We start from the raw sequence: 21,931 nt of genomic DNA on the forward strand, positions 1-21,931 counted from the left end.
GTGTCCAACAGAACGGGTGAAGGGACAACAACAAAAAGATGGCTAGAAGAGATTCCTTCTCCAGTTCTTAAGGGTCAACTGGGAAACTGGAGAATTTGGTAAGGAAAAAATTTCACTCCATCCTCACTCATCAACAAAGGAGCAGATGAAGCCTAATAACACATGGGTTGGCACACAGCAGGCGTTTAGTCAATATTAAAGAACTGGATGGATAACTACATAAGCCAAGCCCAATAGGTGTTTATTAGCTCATGTACTTAATTTGATGGGTGGTTGTTAAGACTTGATGATGAAAAGTATGTGAAAGGTGACCAATACAATGTCTAGCCCATGACTGGTATTCATTTTTTCAGTTCTTGGAACATCCAAAAATGGTCCCCACGCTCAAGTTCAATGTACCTATCTATTGGTCAGGAAGATATTAAAAGATACTCCTTTGCCTAAATCCTGAAAGTTAAATCTCATTTAAGCCAGGCCTCTAGGGCTCATTGTACCCTAATTCCCATGGCATCTGTGAGTCCTTCCCATTCTGTAAGTACCCTTATAGATTCTAAGGACAAGACACATCACAAAGACAGCAGATAGGCAAATTTCATCTACCCCTTCATTTGCCTTGTCAACTAGGTCCCCCAATGTGTACACTGACAAACTGAAATAAGGGGAGAAAGGAATAGAACAGTCAGAGAAATATGATCCAAAGTAAAAATCATTTCTATCTGGAGCTCACAAAAGATCTGGGTTACCGTCGGCTGCAAACTGCTGCTCTCCTGGCTGCAGGTCTTGCCGGAAGTCATTCTCCTCATCTGAGTCATCTGGGTGATGGTGATTGTTGTCGTGGATGTTGGCATTATTCTGGGCATTATTATCATTGTCGTTATTGGAGTTCTGGTTGCTAACAAGGGCCGAGGAAACCCCAATTCCTGTGCCTGCACTCAGACCAACTCGAGCACAGCCCTAAGGCAAGACAACACCACACACTTATTAATTCGGGTTAGTATAGAACAATTCATTTTTAATATTCCTTCATTTCATCTTTACATAGAATATTTATATAGCACTTTATTTATGAACTACTTTCACATATGCATAAAGGACCTCATTTAAGGCTCACAATACTTCAAGTAAGATAGTGTTATTCGTCTTGATTTACAGATGATGAGATGTACAATGGGAAGAGATCAACCCAAAAGCACACAACCAGTAAGTGGTACAGCTAGGACTCGAAACCCAGTACAGTCTGACCTCAAATCCTGAGCTTTCCCCCGTGAGAGTGGGAGGATAAAGTTTTACTTAAGTAGTTTTAAAATAACATTTTGTACATCTGGACAACCTCAGATTTCCCAGGATATACAATTGAATAGAAAAGATAGCAGCGAAGTGAAACATTTCCAAAATAAATTCCTGATCCTTATTTATATTTTGAGTTCCTAATTACAGATTTAATCTCCCAACTACTTACTCCAAGTGATAATTTTTGTCTTAGCCCAAATTTCCACCTTCACTCTTACCTTACCTTCGTTTACAGAACTGATGGAGACAGCTTTCCACTTACTTTTTCCTTTTCCTACTCTGGAGACCCCTTAGTACTCATTTACGAGAACAAGAGCCCATGCGTTATTATGACCTATGCCTTCACCGAGGCTGGAAGTAAAAAGTCCAATTATAACACTGTGTGAAGGCATATTATTAGAAAGAAAAAAAATCACTCAGGTTGTTTTGTTTTCTTCCTTGAGTATCAAAATAAACAACAAAACCTCTCTCAAATGTAGCTTACTTTGGGTGGTTCACGAAACATCTGGTCCAGTGAAATAAACTCCAGGCTGGGTAACAATTCAATAAACTGACCGAAAGAGTCCAACTTCAAAGCATGGCACCGCACTAAGTTGATATCAACCAATCTAGTCCATCTTGAGTGGTCTGTTGAAGAAATGACATGGCCAGAGAGAATTTAAGTAATACTTTCTCCATTACCTATGTATTTTGCTATAGGTCACAAAGACTTTCAAATCTTTTTTCTTTAAATAACTTTTCTCTTATCTTATGATCTCTAAAGCTTGATGACTCTAAACTATGATGTTTCCTTACCGAATTTCATTGTGAGAACCAGATGGCTTGGGAATCATTAACTTGAAACCAAGTCAGCCTTGATTTAAATGTGATCCACTCAACAACCTACATGCCTATTCAACGATAGGACACTAGTTAAAGAAACGGTGCACTCATTCAATAGAACATTATACAGCTATTAAAAGAGTGAAGGAGAACTGAATATGCTTGCTGATAGGGAAAGCTCTCCAAAATATTCTTAGTGCAAAAAACAAGCTACAGGACAGTATAGACATAGTAAGGTCCTTTTTGTATCTATAAATCATTTTTAAACGCTACACATATATAGGGTACACTATGCACAAAATCATCTGTCCAGAAGAATATACAAGAAACCATGGATGTAAGTGGTTACCCTTGAGAAGGGGAGACTTTTCATTTTGTACCTTTCTGTAGTGTTTGATATTGTTTATCAAGTGCACGTATTACTCTTAGTTTCTAGCTTTTTTTTTGTATGAGGAAGACTGGCCCTGAGCTCACATCTGTTGGCAATCTTCCTATTTTTGCTTGAGGAAGACCAGCCCTGAGCTAACATCCATGCCAATCTTTCTCCACTTTGTATGTGGGATGTTGCCACAGCATGGCTTGATGAGTGGTGTGTAGGTCCGCTCTCGGATGCGAACCTGGGCTGCCAAAGTGGAGTGCACCAACTTAACCACTACGCCACCGGGCCAGCCCTTACTTTTAGTTTTAAGTGTTAACCAGAGTTCTGAGTGATGGGATTATTTTTTGTTTTCATACTCTTCTGTATTTAAGAAAACAAACCAAAAACCTAATAAATGTTATTTTTTATAAGTGATCTACACACCTGCTACAACCTAAAGTTTGTATTTTCCAACAACTTCTTGGTGCAGCTGGGCCATGGATAGAAGTTCACTTCTGGTGGGTGAGACATGGCCATTCTAATGAGTGACCTCAGCAGAGGCCCTGAGCCCTAAAACAGCCTGGAGACGGGCTATGTGAGGAGCTACAGCAACCCTGTGAGGTAACTCAGACAGCAGAGGAGTCTGTTCTGTAGATGTCAGTGAGGGGGGGGCTCGGTTTAGTTAAAGCGGATGTCACAGTGAAAATTCTCTAGCTCTGAATTTATTTAAAGGTTTGTGAATTTAGGTATTTAAGAAGGGCCTTAAGAGAAACAAACAGTATTCCCTCAGGGAGGAATATGAACTCCGCCCAGAAGGAAAAATACCAAGTGCAAAAGTCCACTTCTAAACTAGGGATCAGGTGGGGAGGGGAGATCTAAAATAGCCTAGGACTTTAAGGCAATAGAACATTTCACTACAAGTTTATGTTTAATATGTCACCTAATTAAAGTTTTTTTATATATACCCACTTTGTTCTTTCAGATGATGTGCCATTTGAAGGTAATTCAGAGAAAACTACTATAATATCCCAGGCAGCAATTCCCACATTCAATGTTATGTGCCTGGCCCATAGAAATATACATAAGGATCAGGGCAGTTGAATTCATAACCCGGACAGTGCAAATTTCTAGGCAGAGAATTTCAGTAGTTCAAAGAGGCACTGAATATACTTCGAATTCAGTTATCAAAGGTTCCCAGAACTTGTATGAACAATCCATGGAAAATATCTACATTTCACATTAGGAATGCAATTTATACCATACACAGAAAACAAAGATACATATTATTTCAATACTAACAAAATATAGCCGTATTTAAGCCTACAGTACCTGAGATCCAATTGTACGGGTTATGTAGATGGGGGCAATTGTATATTGCCAGATATTTGATACAGGAAAAAACTTCATTGACCGCCTTCATCCCTATATCAGTGATGATACCAGGATTTTCTACCACATCAGCCAAACCATACTTCACCAGATCTGCATTAGCCATTCTGCCTAGAAAGAGAAAGCGATTTTAAAAAAAGATTCCTCAGTGTCATGGAGTGTTGTCAATTCTTTATCTTAACATCCAGTATGATCACTCTCTGATCATTCTGTGTCATCTGTCTATAATCAAGTTCAGGTTCAGGAACAATTTCAGGTTAGGTATTCTGTACGAATGGTAGCAAAATAACAATTTATGTTAAAAGTCAAGGGACAACGGGTAGGGAAAAATTATTTCCAATTGTTTAAAAAAGGAAAAAAGAAAGCAAAAATTCTTAGGGATATATTGTATTGGTTCACACTTACGGTGAAGTGTTAGTTTTACCTTTTAAAAGAAAATAAAATCTTAAAAGTGTAACTCTTCCACAGTATAAGGATCATGTTTTTGGAGTCAGGTGTGGCCACGTATAGAGAAAAGTAAACTTTGGGAATGCAGATTCATTTTTAGAGCGCATGATATTAGTTAGTAAATACGTACCTATCCTCAGAAAGTGGAGTTCTAACTCAAACACACCCACTCTCTCTGCCACTGGGCTTTAGTGCCTACTGTCTCGTCAAAGATGAGGGGGGTGGGTATAAGCAAAAGAGGATCTTCCATTTTAGCATCATTTTTCCCATGTGCCTGCCCTTTACTCTGTGGATGGTCCACCTGACTATGAGCAATTTAGTTAGTTTATAGTTACATGTTCAATGTCCAGCAAGGTGCTGGGGATACAGCAACTCAATAAATGTCTCTCACAGTCCTTGCAATCAACTGACACAAAGTACAAAGAAATGCTTGCTCTGGTGAAGATGCCCTGCACATTACAGAGGTTTATACTTTTAGCCCATAACATGTTTAAAACAACCAATCTACTCCAAACTCTTCCAATTTCACTTTCCATATAGTTCATGGATTCTCTCCTATAATCTCAATTTTTGGTATTTCTTGCAGATTTCACCTAAATCCACTGTTTACAATTTAGCTGAGCATTTTTCTTTAGTCTCCTGGTAAAAACCTCTTTCTTGCCCTTTGGACTCGAAACTTGCCTTATGATCGGGTGAATCTTAACTCTGTAATCTGGGCACTGTCTGCATAAATGCTGCAGCCTAACATGACCAATCTATGTCTTACCTTCACCCCTTTGAGACTACCACCCTGCTCTTGGGGGTCTCCTGATTGTCACCCTCCTTTAAAACACTGATGACATCATCTAGGACTCATTTTTGTGTCTTTTTTCTTTAGCCCATACATCAGCTAAAAGTAAAAGCTACCATTTACTGAATGCTTTCTAAGTGTTAGAGATTGCAATAATAAAAATCCATGTTTTCTCATTTGTTAAATGGAGATAAGACCATTTCTTGAGTAGTCTTATCTCCATTTAACAAATGAGAAAACAGATTTAAGTAACTTGCCCAAGTTACTTAAATTAAGAAGGCTCAATCTCATCTTTCTCCCTGTGCTCAAAGCCCCAGTACTAGAAACTGCTCTATACTGCTTCTGGTTTTTAATGAGTTTGACATCCCTATCACCTTTACATGAAGCTCTGAGATGATAAATCTACATAAACAACCCTTCTCTAAGTATTCATCCTTGAGTCACTTTTCTTATATTCCTTATACGCAGCATCTGCTTTTCAGCATATACATTTTCCCAATCTGGCACTGTCACTTTTACCATAAATGTATGTGGGACAAAGGTGCTGTTTCTATTTATATTTTGCCAGATCCTTTATAAAAAAGGTGACACAAGTTTTACCAGGGGTCATCCTCACCTCCTGGAGAGATGCTTCAAAATCTAAATTACTGCGAAGGAAGAGATGAGTGAAAAAGTGTAAGCAGTGACCTCTCACTCTTCTCTAGATAGTCTGTTAGAGGCACCTGGCACCTATTCTGATGCAGAGAATACTAGGCTGTTTTTGGAGGAACAGAGGAAAGTATGTATATGGCAGAAACGGGTGAACTGCAACAAATATGAAGAAAAGAATGGCTTATAAAAAGGTCAAAACTAAAGAGACTATTAAATACAAAAGAGACTATGAAACAAGTTACGTTGAAAAGTCTAAGATAGTAGTCAAAAGGCAAAATATTTTCCTACTAAAAATGTGTATTGAGGGGAAAGAAACACTACAGGGGAACAGCTGGTTATAAAGAGAACTCTCAAAGACAATCTTTCAATGGACCTAAATGTGGCCATCTTGAAGATACAAAATTTGTCAATTTTTGAGATCTTGAGAAGAACAAAAAACAAGATTACAGACAGAACACAAATTACCAATCTAGTAATTTTGTTAAGTTACTACAAAGATACCGTAGAAACAGAGAATGTTAGCAACCTCATTGAAAACCAGAAAAGCTTGATATCAAATATATTAATTTTATATGAAATTACTACTAGTTTAGCATTTTAAAGCTATATTGGTGAAAAGCTGATCTTTTTCAAAGCTATATAGATTAAGTGATTCCTGTGCTAAACTGGATAGAAGATAATGATTTGATTTTTTAATCCTTCACCTGTATTAATGAGAACTGCAACAAACAAAAAGTAAAAACAACAAAACAACTATTATTATGACATATATTAGAAATGAAAAAGGGCAACAGTCATGTTGTTTGACCTGGACTGTCCTGACCAGAGGAATTAAGCATTCTTATGTTCTTCTACAATGCAAATTAGATCCAAAGAAAAAATGCCATCTGGTTTGATAGTGAGAGTTTAAGGAAGACTTGTTTACATGGGGAAGAAACCAATTCTTGCAGAAATAAAAACATGCTGGTGGTGGAAATGTCCTAGCATGTCTAACATCATGTGGGAAAAAAGTCTGAATAATGAACTGACATGCATCAAACCCAAAGAAATGAATCCCCAATTGTAAACACATTCCAAAAAATGCTGTGAACAAGCCTTCCACAGCAATCGGCATTAAATGAATACTGACCATCATGTGCTCACACTATCTGGAAAATCCAGAACCCCCAGCGGGCTTATTATGGAAATGAAGAGCATGGGCAGGGAATGGGACCTCATCTGAGAGGACCATCAAAAGCTTCAAGAAGTGTGGCAGATCAAATTCAACAAATGGAACCAAGGATGACATTCTGTGAAAAAAATGAAGCAGAATGGGAAAGAAACTTGGGCAGTAAAGTGGAGACAATATCAAATGCAGGTAAGGATCTTTTTTTGGTATATGTTAATCACTATATTTTCTATAATATGCTAAATCAGAGGCAATATGAAAAAAAAAATCACTGACACTTCAAGTTTAAATTAAAAGTTTCTTTTCCAAGAAGTGATAGCACCTAAGATTTTAAGTTGTCTTATATTCAGGAAAATACGGCACATCCCAATTCAGGTTTCAATTTGTCAAGTAAGTTCCACACAGCAATTCTAGGGAATAAAATAGGATAAATCTTACTCTGCAGCAAAAACTCATCTACATATCCCAGATGAAGGGTTTCAAATTGCGGGAACTCCAACTCTGCCATCTTTAGGGCAGAAAAGACGCCATCTTTGGTTAGGGAAGGCTGGATCCGAACTTCATGTAACCTATGAACAGAGATACATATCAGAGTAAAATGAAAGCCCTCAGAATCAAAGGTTCTTCCTAATGTAAGGCTCTAAAAGACGTTTATCTTACTAAAGTGTCACATGCAAACAATCCCCCCCCAATTAAAAAATATCAGAGATGATTCATTTAAAGGAGCATTTTGCAAAGTGTGAGCACATCTTAGGTGGTACATTAAGTTACATTAAATAACAATGAATCATACGGCAATAATTTTATATCCTTTCTAGTGCTTTCTTAACCTGATTAAGTCAAGGTAAGACTCTACATCCAGTGTTAGTATTTCTTTAATATCTTTTTTATGCTAGCTGTTAAGACTCATTTTAACAAAGAATATAGTACTATAGTAGGTAACAATACCTACTTACTTGAACTTAGGAACAGTTTTATTTATATTCTTAATAGTCTATTGATGGAAAGTATTTTAGTTTTGAATAAATTGAAAAACTGTTTAATTCAATTCAAATAAAATATTATAAAAGTAAAAGCGATATGTAGGAAACAGTAAATGTGGCATACAGTGATATGAAGATGTTAAAAATATAAAGGTGTTATAAGGTCAGGACTCTGAAAAAGCTGATTTAAAACACTGACTTCTGAATAGCAAATATCACCAATTACTAAAACAATTCAGAAAACCACAGAGGTTGAAACAATGGTTTCTGAGAGGGTTGCATCAACCAGAGCACCAATGCTGACTTCTGTTGGACCCTCAGGCACTTCTAGATAGTTGACTGCTTTTCTCTGAGACCACATCCTTTCAGGGCTTCCTGGGTCTGGGGCACAGCTCAACTGGTTATCATTATAACACAAGACTATAATAAATGATGCCCTACTGATATTTAAACAACTCCTTTGTATTTTAAATCTGAACAAGGCACGATCAAACTTCATACACACATTCCCCCAGATTTCTATAAAACAGGAAAAAACATACAATTCTAAGACAAAGACACATGTGAAGAGGAAACATACCTACGGGCAGCAGTGATGATGAGGTAACCAAGATCTACTTCAAGAGCATTTTTGCAAGCTCCCAAAACAATAGTGTGCAAATTTCTAAAACCACCTAAGGGAGAAAAGGAACAAAAACAATAAGCATTTTGTTTGACCACAGCACTTTTAGTAAAGCATTTATTCACACTCTAGATGATAATTGTTTAAAAGTAAATCTGTTTGTTTTTCCATTCAAATAAATATCTCAAGATGAATTATGATTACTAGTCATCTCCTAAAAAGAGATGAAAACAGACATTGTCACTCCAAAAAGACATTCTGATAGCATCCAAAAATTGTTCCAAATTATTTAGTTTTTTAAGTAAGGATTTTCAGAAAGCCAGAAGCTCATGAGGGAATTGTAAAGAAAGCATCTTGCTATTCTGGCCAAAGTTTGAACCTCCAATATATCATATAAAATGAGACCAGTATTACTTTAACTTCATCTGTTTTTTTTCATGTTCTTGAAACATAAATACAGAGGAAAAAAGTACACAAATTATTAACCCGTAGAGCTCAATGAATTTTCACAAAAGATTTGTTTTTAACGTTTATAAATACAGTCACACAGTATGTACAATTTTCTATTTTGTTTATGAGATTCATGCACATTGTTGCATACAGCCATAGTTTGTTCATTCTCATTGCTGCATAGTATTCCATTACATGAATATGCCACATTTTAATTATCCGTGCTATTGCTGACAGGCATTTGGGTTGTTTCCATTTTGAGGCTATTATAAACAGTGCTACTATGAACAATCTTGAACAGTTCTCCTGGTGAAGATATGTATGCATTTCTGTTGGGTTTAAAGCCAGGAATGCAACTGTTGATATGTGTGTGGTCAACTTCAGTAGATACTAAACAATATTTCAAAGTGGTTGTATCAATTTATACTCTCACCAGCAGTGTTACGAATGGTCCTGCTGTTCCACATCCTAGCCAACACTATTATCTTTTTCATATTAGTCATGCACAGGCATAGTCATTTTAGTGCTTGTGTATCACACTGTGGTTTTAATTTGCATTTCCCTAATGATTAGTGAAATTTATCATTTTTTCATGTTCATTGGCCATTTGGATCCTCTTTTGTGAAGTCTTTTCTTTTCAAGTTGTTTCCCATTTTTCCTATTGAGTTGTCTGCCTTTTTCTTATTAATTTTAGGAGTTCTTTATATATTCTGGATACAAATCCTTTATCTGATATCATTATTGCAAATAGCTTCTCCCACTCTGTAGCTTGGCTTTCATTCTCTTAATCATGCCTTTTGATGAACAAAAAAATCTTAATTTTAATTTAGTACAGTTTGTCAATTTTTTTCTTGATGGTAAGTGCTTTTTGGTATCCTGTTGAAGAGATCTTTGCCTACCCAAGGTCAAGAAGACATTCTCCTAAGTTTTCTTTCAAAAACTTTATTTTTATTTTTCACATTTGGATCTACGAGCCATCTGGAATTAACTTCTATGTGAGGTATGCTGACTCCTTAAGTAACATGTAAGGCAGAGTCATTCTTAAATATTTATTAGAGAAGAAAAGTCTCTGTTTCTCTTTTAAGACCTTTATACAAACTCTTAGCTTTTGGCACCTCTCTTCAGGTCTTCTCTCTAACGAATAGTTAGTTCCACTGTGGTCTTCTTTTCCTTTCTGACTTTATCCTGTTAGCTACAGCCATGGAATAAAAATAATGCTGTTGATCTTGACATAGCCTGTTCCATCCCCTTCATACAATGTAATTAAGCGCACTTACACCAGACTTAATTAACTACCAAAATGCCTAAAAATGTAGTGCTAAGTCATATTTTAACAGTATTAGTGATAATGTCTATTTGTTACCAATGGTATTTGATGATTTTCCATTTATATTTTAGATATACAAAGTTAGATTTTTAGTTCTCAACTATTAATTATCTATCTAGCTAAACTTCTTGGTATTTTTGCTGCAATGAAGAGATGATTAACGTGAAGTGCATTCTGTTACATATCACTATTTAAAACATAATTAAGAGTTATTATTAGAGTTATTATTAAAACATAATAGAGAGTAAAATATTTTTTTCTTTTAAAATTTTAAGCCATCATCTGACAGATGGATCTAATACCCAAGTGAAAAACATGAAAGCATTTTATATAGTATAAAGTATTCAACAAATGTTAGATATTAACATTACTAATGCCTGAGTTCTTTTGTAGGCCTAAGATGTCCAAGTCAAAAAAGGGCACTAGAAATCCCTGACAACATTTCTCAGAAAGATTCCAAATATAACACATGTATTATTAACTAAGTAATAAGTATTAACAAGCCAAAACACATGCCTTATCACTCTACTATTTATTTTGAGAAGGTTTAACATTGCATAAAAAGGAAATGAATTCTAGCCCACGGTCACGGTTACTTATTCTCCACCAAATACACCAGACGGAAAGTGTAATTAACTAACAAGCATTTTCTTTTAAAAAGACTCATAAGAGAAGCTATATAAAAGCTTAATGAATTTTTTAAATTGATTTTTAAAATATTTAGTAACTAAGAAACAAATACCTGATCTCCAACTGTCTTCAACTACATGTTGGATAAGACCTCCAAGGAACGGAACTCGAACCATTTCCAAATGTTCCAAGTTTCGGGCAGAGGCTAAGCCTGTTACTAAAGGGACATATTTCAAGGAGTTTGTGGGTCCTAGGGGGAAAAAAAACTTCAATGGGACAATGTAAATTGCCTTAAAAATGAATTTTCAAATCAGCAGCTGAAATGAATAACTTATAAATTCTGTGTCTGAAAATGACAGCCAAGTAGTTAGCTCTCTGCAATTTATACTTCCTATTAGAAAGGAAAGCATTAGCCTGTTAACCATACACTTATTCAGCATAAGGATTTCTCAGTAACATTGGAGCATTATCTAGTATTTTTTGTAAATTCTCTGAAGTCTGAATAGTTTTGAGCTCAAAATAACTAAAGGAGAAAAGCCAAGTTGAAAACTTGATCCTTCACTCAAGTAAACAGCTCAATCATTGAAACATCTCTGTATGTGACCAGTGTTGTATTAGGTGTTATGGAAGACCACAAAAGATAAGGTCCTATCCATCAAAGAGCTTGTAATTGACATGGAGATAAAACTAACATGAATTATAAAAGGATAAAAAGGTACAACATATCAAGTACAAAAATAAGATTTGTTGTACGACATAAAAAAGGAAAAAAAAGGAAGAGAAGAGGAAGGTAAGCTGGAACAGGCAGAACTTGAAGAATGTATACAAGAAAAAGGAGGAAGTGTTTGTCTCAGGACCATGAAACAATAATATAAGGAAAGACACTGAGGTGAAAACTGATATGATTGCATAGGAGACAGAGAATAGGCAGGCCTGACTATAAAAGAAGGTACATCTCAGAAATCAGTCAAAAATAAGAATATCAAGAAATAAAGATCAAAGTTATTATAAACTCTGAAGCAGAATTCCCACTTGACACTCTAGGGCAACAGATACACTGAAGATTTGTGACCAGAATAGTAGTATCAGAAAGCAGTGTTTTATGCTTTAAGACAGACCAAGTCAGACAACTATTTACATGCAGAATGATTAGGAGAACAGAGACAAAGAGAGTAGACAGAAATCTATTAAAACAATTCTATAAAAAATGAAAAGTGTCTATAAGAAATACATAGAGACAATGTGACGCTTTTTTCTTTTTTCTTCTAACACAAATCATGCGCCTACATTTTTAAAACAAGAAAAACACTTATCTTCACAAGGTGAATAAGTTACAAAACATAAATAGTAATAATAGCATAATATAATTTCATTTACAAATGTTGCTATGGAGTTTGCCTGAGGATATTTCTAGAATAGCATATGTGTAATTCCACCATAACTATATATACCATTACCTGCACAGTTCCTCATGACGAAAGTTCGTAAGCTGATGCAAAGAAAGTCTTTGAATGGCTGTGGTTTAGTGAGTCTTACCCATTTCATATAAAGGTGCCTTAGCATTGGGATACAAGGAATTTCAGGAACATTCACCCCTAAAACATATATACAAACAAAAAAAGAATAAACAAGAAAATCACTAAAAGACTCTGTATTCTGTATATAAGTTCAAGAGTCCGTTTTTCAAGTTGACAATTTATCCTTCATGGATATTTTCATCAGAACCAATTACCTAATTAAAGTCTATCAAGTTTGGCTTATTTAAAATACGCTTGTAAGGAACAATTTAAGCAAACTATAAACAGACTACTTTGTTATTTCTTTAGAAAAGGCATATGCGAAGATGGGATTTAAAAAGTATTTCCCCCATTTTATATACGTAAGTTTTTCTCATATCTCTATAACTCTTCCAGGATGCATTTCCCTAGAAGATGTAAAATGAAAATAGGTTACTGAAAGCAAAATTGTGAAGATGTGGAAGGAACACACAAAATTACTATTTGACTACCAATGCCCACTGTCCCACCAGTGGGAAAACTAAATTTTTCAGCACAAAGGCAGGTTAGCTGGCTTTAAATATCATGGTTTCTGGATGATATTCAGAGACAGAGATTAAAGCTGTTTCAACAAATGTATGAATCTTAAGATTTGTAAGTGTGTAGTAGAAGCTAGTCAGCATGACTCTGAGAAAGTGGGAAACCTGTCAGTCATTTATTTTAATTTTTCAAATTGATAAAGGTATTTTGTCCTTCTGATCCATAAGTGGCTTAACACTAGGAATCAGACTTGCAGAGGACCACGTCTGGAAGAAAAGGGAAGTAGAGTGGGAGGGAAAGTCAGGAGATAACGGAAGAAGAAAGATGACAGATAACTTGTAAATTCTAAATGAAACCAAGTAGTTTGAGGAACTTGCCCAAGAATCTAAACACTGTAGGCTAGAAAAAGCCAAGGAAGTGACACAAGTCTCTGAGAGAAATCAAAGGATCCAGGGTACTGATATTTAACAAGCAGTAGCTGGCAAAACCAGTTTAATGCAACTTTTAAACTTAAATCAGTAGGCGCTCTGCTGGCAACAGCAACTAGAGAAAGCAAAATTGGAGCACTTGAATGGTTGGTTCTTTAAAAGCTAAATTCTGAAGAATGTTCCTCCTATAAGGATTACTTCTTAATCTGGTCCTCCCCAAATAGCACAGTTAACTTTAGCTTTGAACTATGCATACACATTGCACGGCAACAGATGGGAAATAAAACTAGGGATGAGGTCAAAGGGAGAAAAGCAGAGGAACTGAGGCACAGAGTGAGACTCAAGATACAGAATCCACAAAGGTAGGTTTAGCATCTACCATGATGGTGGTAGTTCTAATTAGGAAACTCAAGGTAGCAAGGGTGAGATAGACGCAGACAAGACAGTTATATCCTATTGCCCAATCCACATTTTGCCCCAAATCCATTCTGTAAACAAAGGACACAATTACCTGTCTTTCCCAGCATGTTCATTAATTTACTATACACATTTGTATCACCATCACAGTGTTAAACTGTTGAATTAATCAAAGTGAATTAATATTTATTGAATTAGTACATTTCAACAAAATTTACCAAGTACTTATATTTGCAATGAACTGTGACAGGCATCGTGGAAAATATAAAGATATAAAACACAGTCTCTGATTCTAGAGAGCTTACATTATAAACTTGAGATATTACAGAATCCCTTTATTATCTAAAAATCCAATTTCAAACTAGATATCCAAGTCCCTAATCAGAACCACTCTTTGATCTTGTAAATGAAGGGGTGCTAGTGCGCTTTATTCTTCTCCCATAATTGCGCACGTAAGTCTGATTTAAGACCTATTCCTTATCATCCCCGCTGCTCTCCCTTTACCACCTGACCCAGTTTCAGAAATTTCCAGTACTTCAGGATCACCCCCAATACCTGGAATAATGCTTGGAACATAGCAGAGACTCAATATGTATATCTTAAATAAAATATTTAATAAATAAATATTACAAGTCAGATTATAGTATCAGGATTCCTCCCAAATTGCTTTCAGCAATCTAAGCCAAAGATGACAAATTAAATTTGAAAAAATATCTGCCATTATCATTTACCTAGGTTGAAATTATTGGGATATAATCTCAGAGAATATTTAGATGGAGAATACACACTGTGACCAATGCAACTAAGGTGCCTTTGGAAAAAGACACGCCTTTCCCAACTCTCAGGGAAAAAGAGAAGTGGCAGAGTTCTCCATTCGTTCTGGGCTGTAGAACATAGGGGAATTTTCTGCTTGGAGAAGATACAAGTAAACTAAGAGCTATCTAGGATTTTTCATTCTGCGATGTTCTAGAGGTGAGCTGTATAATAAAGTAGCCACTAGCTACATATGACTATTTGATAAAATAAAATAAAAAATTCAGTTCCTCTGTTTCCCTAGCCACAGTAGGTATCGTATGGAACAATACAAATATCGGACATTTCCAACATCAGAGAAAGTTGTATTGAAGAACTCTCCTCCAGAGGGTAGAAGTAGGACCAAAAGGTGGATATTAGAGAACAGGGCAGGATTCTGGCTCACTGAAAAAACAAAAAAACCCAACAACTTTCAAAACTTGTCAAACTGTCTTCAAAAAGGGAGTAGATTGGTTGTGAAGTAGTATTTCTCTCACCACTCCCTCCCCACCGCAAGGGCTCTTTAATGAAAAATTGAAATTTTTATACAAGTCTCACAAGCATTTCTTTTGGCATCATCAATTAACAAAGCCATTTCTAAAATTCTCATTATTCCCTTTCAGTGAATACTCCTAAAACGAAACTCCATTGCAAGGAGTCACAAATGACCCAAGAAACATGTACTCACCAACTAAATGTAAAGTTTGTATTTTGGCTCCTATAGGAATTTTCAGTTTATTTTCAGGAGGAATTGGAAATGCTCCATTACGATTACGAAATTTCCCCAAAATATGAACATGTGGCATATATGTCCAAATGGATTCTACCAATTCCAAATGAGAAGTTTCCACACCCTAGAAAATAATGCGAATGCAAGCATAAGAAAGGCTTTTAATTTAGCATCCAAAGCTTCTATTTCTGTATCATAAGATGCTAAGTATGCAACGGAACTTAAGTTTGTTATGGATGAAACATGTATGTGAGTGAACGTGCTCTATCATTCTTTTGATTTATTATTTTATCAATCAGTTGATGTCAAATGTTCAACCAGATACACTCACCACTAAGTTTGGACACGCCTGCAAAGCTTCCAGAACTCCTGGAATGCTAAAAGCCTCATGGCCTCGTACCCTTCGCCTCTCAAGGTATCTAGGGTGAAGGCCATATAGCTGTTCAACGTCTGGCATCTTCTTCAATAGTGTTAGAAAACTGGAATCTGTGAAGCCTGAGAAGTTCAGAATCATTTAGAGCCAAGTTCATCTTTCTGCTTGTCAACATTTACCAGGCACTTGTAATTTTTATCAAACGTTTAAACAACAACAAAAAAGGAGGTTTCCTTTTTAAATTTTCATAAGGCTAACATACAGCTGAACAAATGATTAAACAGAAAATATATTCCTTTAGTGACAGAGGAAATATGTCAGAAACTCCACTTAGAATCCAAGTGAATACCTTACAACTGAGGCTTTTAATTAATTATTGCCTTTTTTGTTGTTGCTGCTGCCTTTAAGGCACAAAAATCTTCAACTAAGAATAATACACTTTTAATCCAGATAACTTGGACCCATTTGATTGGTGGGTGAGGATGCACCACCTACCTGTCCAACACCACCCTCCTCCTCCCCTAAAGACGCTCTCTGGTCCAGTAAAACCTCTAGGGCTCTGCACACAACTAAAAAACTGAGTAAGATATAATCCCCATCTTCAGGAAGTTCCCAGTTCTAACCTAAATCCTATCTCAAATTAGATTCTCTTAGTCCATCCATTGCCTATTAATTACTCTGTCCTGTGTTTAACTATCACTTCTTGGACATTTTAGACAATTCATTCTTCTGAAAGAGACAGATGCAAATTAGCTAAGAGAACATAAGTGATCCAAATTGAGAGGATGCTGAGCTGAGAGAAGGTTATTTATCTGAGAGGTCAGTTGTGCTCCATAGTGGGAATCAACCAGATGGGAAGAAGAGGCAGGTTACTTCCACAGCAGGAGCTGTTGGTAAGATAAGGAGGGAGACAAGGCTCATACAGATGATGCTTTATCACTGGGGCTTGTTGTTTTTAATGAAGGCTCTCAGAAAGCCAACTATCTGCTCACTAATAACAAATAAAAATATTAACTCTCGAGAATAAAAATAAAGCCCCAAATCACTAAATCTTACATACTACAGTTTTCTAAAGTTGTTCTATTTGTACAGCGCTAGTCCAGATGATATGTTAACTTTAGAAATCACAAAACTGAAGAGTAAGAAGGGACTTCAGAGATTACTTGATCTCTAATTATAGTAACTTCTTTTTAATATCTTGTGTAGTAACCTTTACTGACTGAGCCATTCAATGTGTTAACCATTTTACATGTTTTCTCATCTTTTCTCACAACCCAATGAAAAAGGTAAAAAATGAACTTGAAAGAGTTTAAAAGCCACCAAGCGGCAAAGCCAGAAACCAAAAACCAAGTCTGCCCATTGCCAATGTCCATTCTCTTTTGTTGTACGTTACACATTGCCACTCACCAAAAAATGGGTAGAGCTCAACCTTCTTTTCAGAGATAGTGAGAATCCAAACAGATCACATATGTAAATGATAAAGTACTACATAAAAACCTTAGCTAGCATTTTTATTTAGAGAATTAGGGTTTAAACTGCAGAGAATAGGCCAGGGTAGCATTAGTAAGCAGGGTTAGTGAGATCTTATTCTAAGCTAGACCCTGTTTGCTTTGACTCCCTTTTATATTCACTGCAGGGATGGGAAACCTTGGGCTCACAGATATTTATCACAGTCTGAAAGAAGTCAGCAACGTGCAAACAAATTCTTCACTAATCTGATAAGGGGTAGAGATGTTAATGCTAGGATTGCATGACATGGGAGTTCTGCTATCCTGCCTCTTTATATAGTGCATTAATCCCACTTCCAGAATTCCTGCTGGCCTAACCTCTGTTAAAGGAAATTTAATATAAGGAATGACAATCATTTTCACACTGCTCTAATTTTTTTCTTTCCTGCTATAAACAATCACTCTCTGGAATAAGACGAATCCTTTTCCCTTAGGATGGTTTCTTTAAAAAATTTGAAGACAACTGTGGTTTGCCTCCCACCAAGCTAAGTTCTAGCATCAGGTCTTTGCGATGTTCTTCCCAAAAAGGTATATATTGATAACTAACTCTAGCCAACCGATAAGCGTTATCGGTTGACGGATGACCCTCGTGAAAGGCTACAGCACCCCAAACTGTAATATTCCACTTTTCCAGAGGTAGTCTGTCCTGTTCCACACAACAGAACAGAACAAAACAATGACCTCCTCAGCACTTCACTTCTACTAAGCACCCCCCACCCAGCCTCATCACATTTTCAAAACATCAGGATCTGGATACTGTTGACGAAAGGTGGCTAAAAAAGATTCAAAATTGCTTACCAACAGTAATTAATGGGCGCTAATTAATGGACTGGTGTTAACTGAAAAGAAGATTTGGTTGGCCCTTAATTTAATCCCTTTCAGGTGTGCTCTACTTAACTAAAGTCATCAACTTTCTTTTCTGATGGTTTCTTTAGCTGATGTCCATTTGTTGTGGTTAGGCTACTAATTTTGAGTTCTTCACCTGCAAGGCCAATCAATGCCTTATTTAAGAATCTCCAAGACCTAGTACAGGCCTTTTGAAAGAAATGAAAATTTCAGAACTGCAATTTCTGCAGCCTACTGGAGCAGCTTTACAAAAATAGATAAATATTTGTTTAACTAGATGGTGACATTAAGGGGTAGAGGAAAACTATGAAAACCTGCATTGTAGAACAAATGACAAAATGACACTTTTTCTAATGTGATACACATATATTTAGTTAACCAATAAGTATTCTCCAATGATATATTTGTGGAATAGGCTGATGTAGTTCCTTAAGGAGTAGGAAATGAAAACAACATACCACTACAACAGTAAACCCTCAGGCAAAAGGCATTTTATCAGCCTAAACCAACCTACATAATTTAGATAAAATCCTGCCTCCCTACCTACAAGGTGACTTAGATTGCCTATCTCAAGACAATAAGTAACATTTGATGGAACATTATTATTAGTTTCCGGTAGGGCTCCACTGTCTCTTACAGGCTAAATCCACTTACCACTTGGCATGTATTCCCACCACCGCCCAGCACAGAGATCCACAACCCTCACAACTCTCAGATATAGGGTCACTGCTTCCTTTAGCTTCCGAGAAAGACATTCCATACACATGATATCCTGCAGAGGGAGGTACCTTTGTGAGAGAAAGAAACTCATATTTACCAAGTGGGTAAGTACTTCCTTTCACTGACAGGTTATTTTTTTCCTTCCTCCATTCTCTTATCCCTCAAATGAAATCAGACCATAAGAATATTCGCAGGGTTTTAAGATTAACATGCATGTATAGCTTTTTACTAAAAACAGATAAGTCAGCAAATACTCAAGTATCGAAATAAAGTATTGAGCTCCATCCATATGCATACGGCATTTGATAAAACCTTTCTCCTTTTAAGTTTTTATGGACTAATACAATCGCAAAAAGAAAAAAAAGAAATGTAGGAAGGAAAAAAATAGTGCATTTCAAGGCATGATGATAAGGGAATGTGAGAAAGATCAGGGAGAACTGACTAATTTGAACATGGCCAATATTATTTCATAGCTTTTATAGAATACATTTCTTATAGTGCTAAAAAAATTCCCCTCTGCTCCCTCTCAACATCATCCTTGTCCCAGAAACTCTATTTTCTCCATCAACAAATACGTATACTCTTTTTACAATACAGTTTTTTCCCTAAATCTTTTACCTTTTAGGTCACATACTCTGATAACAGTATTGCACAAGCATGAAGTGAGAACACCTCATCTGAATTACAACTTCCTCTTTTCCAACCTCCCCTGTTATCTCTTCCTTCCTGAAACTTTTCAACTACTCTCTACTTTTGTTCTCTTTCCAATAACACCAATATATATCTTGAAAGATCAGAAAATCTCATCTCTCTCTTTCTCTCTCTTAACATCCCTCCATGCACACCTAGATTAATTTAAAAAAAAAAAAAAAGGTAAAAACTACCCTTTATTGTGCTGGTATTGTGTCACAGACACTGTACTGCAGTCATTGTGTCACAGCTTTACCAGGCAGGTTGTTCTTTGTTTGCCACGCAGCCCTCCCCGAATTATTTTTCTTCCTTTCTCTGCTCTGCTGTGTTCCCTGCCCTCTGGCTAGCAGTTGATTTTGGCCAATGGAAGGCAAAGGCTTTCTGCTGTTTCTAGCTCCCTAGATGAATTCTTCACCACGTCTTATTGGTTCCCTTAACCTCACCTACACCTCTCTAAACAGTCCCTTAATTAAATTATCTTCAAATTCCAGGCAAGTGTATCTTGTTTCCTGCTGGAATCCCCATCGCTATAGTAGGTGCTAAATTATTACTCCATTTTACAAGTGGTGAAAATGGCTCAGAAAAGTTAACCTGCAAAAAGTCAACAGCTAGGTAAGAGGGAGGAAGAGCAGGAATGTGAACACAGCTGGGTCTGAGTCTAATTCCTAAAAATTAAGCTAATTCTAAAAAGAAAAATCCAAGTATGCCTGCTAACTATTTCTCTGTTCCACTTTTTTCTACCTCTGGCCCCTCTCCCTTCCCCTTCAAAACTAATTAAATAAAGAGAATCAAATTTTCTACAGAAACAAGCATTACTAACTTAATTTACAGTCTCCATAACTTAGATATAAATAGGACAATTTTCAGAAATATATGACTACACATTTTATAAACAATTAAAAATACTGAATTTATTTTCTAAATTAAGTTTTGCCACTGAAACATTTTTTCCCAAATCATTGATTGTTATCCAAAGTATTTGCCTCAGTTAATACCATACTCCCTGAAATACAAACAGTTCAGTAATCACTTGAAGATGATCTTACATCATATTTGTCCTCAGAAAAAGAAATGTATTTTTTCTTCATAAATAAATAGTCAAAGAGCCACAGTACAAAAGGCAGATCAACTGCATTCTAGAAAAGATGTGTTTAACGTGGCAAGTACAGCAAAGATTAGGTTCTTTTAAGGAAGCCAGTTTTTCTTGTTTCATGAAAATGTGCTAAGTAGTTACTACACAACCACATGAGTCCTCAGATAAAAACTTGAGAAGCCTAAAAATAAATCTGTTTATTTTTAGAATAAGCATTTCATACCAAATTCAAGTACTCAGCTTAGTTCACAGTTCTTCTTACATTCTGCCAATTCGCTGCATATTTTTTTTCATTATAACCAGGGTAACACCCTTTTACTTGATTCCTCCCTTCCATTTGAATATTCTGTTTGAACTGCAAAATGTTATCTGATCCACTCTCAATTTAAAATATGGTCCAATTTGTTCACAATATGTCTTACCATTATTCAACAAATCTAACACACATCCCTAGAAACAATTTTACCTATGCTTTCTTCTAGAATTTAATAGTCAGATATGAGAGAGAAAAACATGCTTTTATTATTTTCTCCAAATGGTTTTTCAGTTGTGACATCATCACTGAATAATTCACTCAGCTTGTCCTCACTGATGTGAATACCAAGTTTATCATAAACTAGATCCCCAAATATATTTGAATCCACATACGGAGTTTGTCTGTTTTACCCAACTGTCTGGCTATCTCCTCCAATACTAAATCTTTAACTATTGTACATTTTAGAATATATTTGAACATCTAGTAGGGTTAGACTGTTTTTCTGAAAAATTTTGGCTATTCTGGAAGACTCTTTTCTGCCAGATGAACTTTAGTATCATTACATTACGTTTAAAAAAAATTCTGTTACTTTAATTGGGCCTTCTATTCCCAGACAGAACTGAACTAACAAAAACTACACTGGGTCACAGTATAACAAACTGCAGAAAATAAAAGACTAATACAAATTTATATTAGAAAAGAAAAATAAACTGCCCATGGTTCCCTAAAGTAACTCTGCTATCACTGTTTCAAAACTTCTTAATCTGCAAATATTCAATAATTTTTAAAAATTCAAAATAATTTTAAGAACTTTATATATGAAAATTTCCCCTAGGTACATAATCTAAATTAATGGAAAACTCACATGCTTAGAAAAGATAATTGCAATTGTATAAGAGAAAAAGTGGAAACAATCCAGATGTCAGACTACAACGGAAAAGGCAATTACCGTGCCAGTCAATGGAATAGAAAGCAATGATTAAAGCGATAATTATGAAGACCACGTAGCAACATAAAAAAAGGCAGAACACAATCATAACCATTAACACTTACCAAGCACTTATGCCATGGAGTGTGTTAAGTGCGTTAAAAGTATTATCTCACTGAATCCTTAT

At 35.9% G+C, this 21,931-nt stretch overlaps 1 protein-coding gene across 5 annotated transcripts in view; it reads right to left on the minus strand.

The window, feature by feature from the left end:
• FBXO38 (F-box protein 38) overlaps nucleotides 1-21,931 on the minus strand; it is a 55,504-nt gene that overhangs the window by 23,848 nt on the left and 9,725 nt on the right. For 4 of the 5 annotated variants that reach the window (XM_014786198.2, XM_014786200.2, XM_087429592.1 and 1 more), the window contains exons 3-12: nucleotides 18,712-18,845; nucleotides 15,662-15,825; nucleotides 15,289-15,454; nucleotides 12,385-12,522; nucleotides 11,040-11,177; nucleotides 8,479-8,572; nucleotides 7,354-7,484; nucleotides 3,800-3,970; nucleotides 1,775-1,917; nucleotides 744-954 (exon numbers count right to left, since the gene is read on the minus strand). In XM_014786198.2, coding sequence (XP_014641684.1) covers nucleotides 744-954; nucleotides 1,775-1,917; nucleotides 3,800-3,970; nucleotides 7,354-7,484; nucleotides 8,479-8,572; nucleotides 11,040-11,177; nucleotides 12,385-12,522; nucleotides 15,289-15,454; nucleotides 15,662-15,825; nucleotides 18,712-18,845 — 1,490 coding nt within the window. The remainder of the gene's footprint in view (nucleotides 1-743; nucleotides 955-1,774; nucleotides 1,918-3,799; nucleotides 3,971-7,353; nucleotides 7,485-8,478; nucleotides 8,573-11,039; nucleotides 11,178-12,384; nucleotides 12,523-15,288; nucleotides 15,455-15,661; nucleotides 15,826-18,711; nucleotides 18,846-21,931) is intronic. The other variant, XM_087429593.1, reaches the window with a different exon arrangement.

This window comes from Ceratotherium simum, chromosome 4 (assembly GCF_057802395.1).
Source record: "Ceratotherium simum simum isolate JZ-2026a chromosome 4, ASM5780239v1, whole genome shotgun sequence".
Lineage (NCBI taxonomy): Eukaryota > Metazoa > Chordata > Mammalia > Perissodactyla > Rhinocerotidae > Ceratotherium > Ceratotherium simum.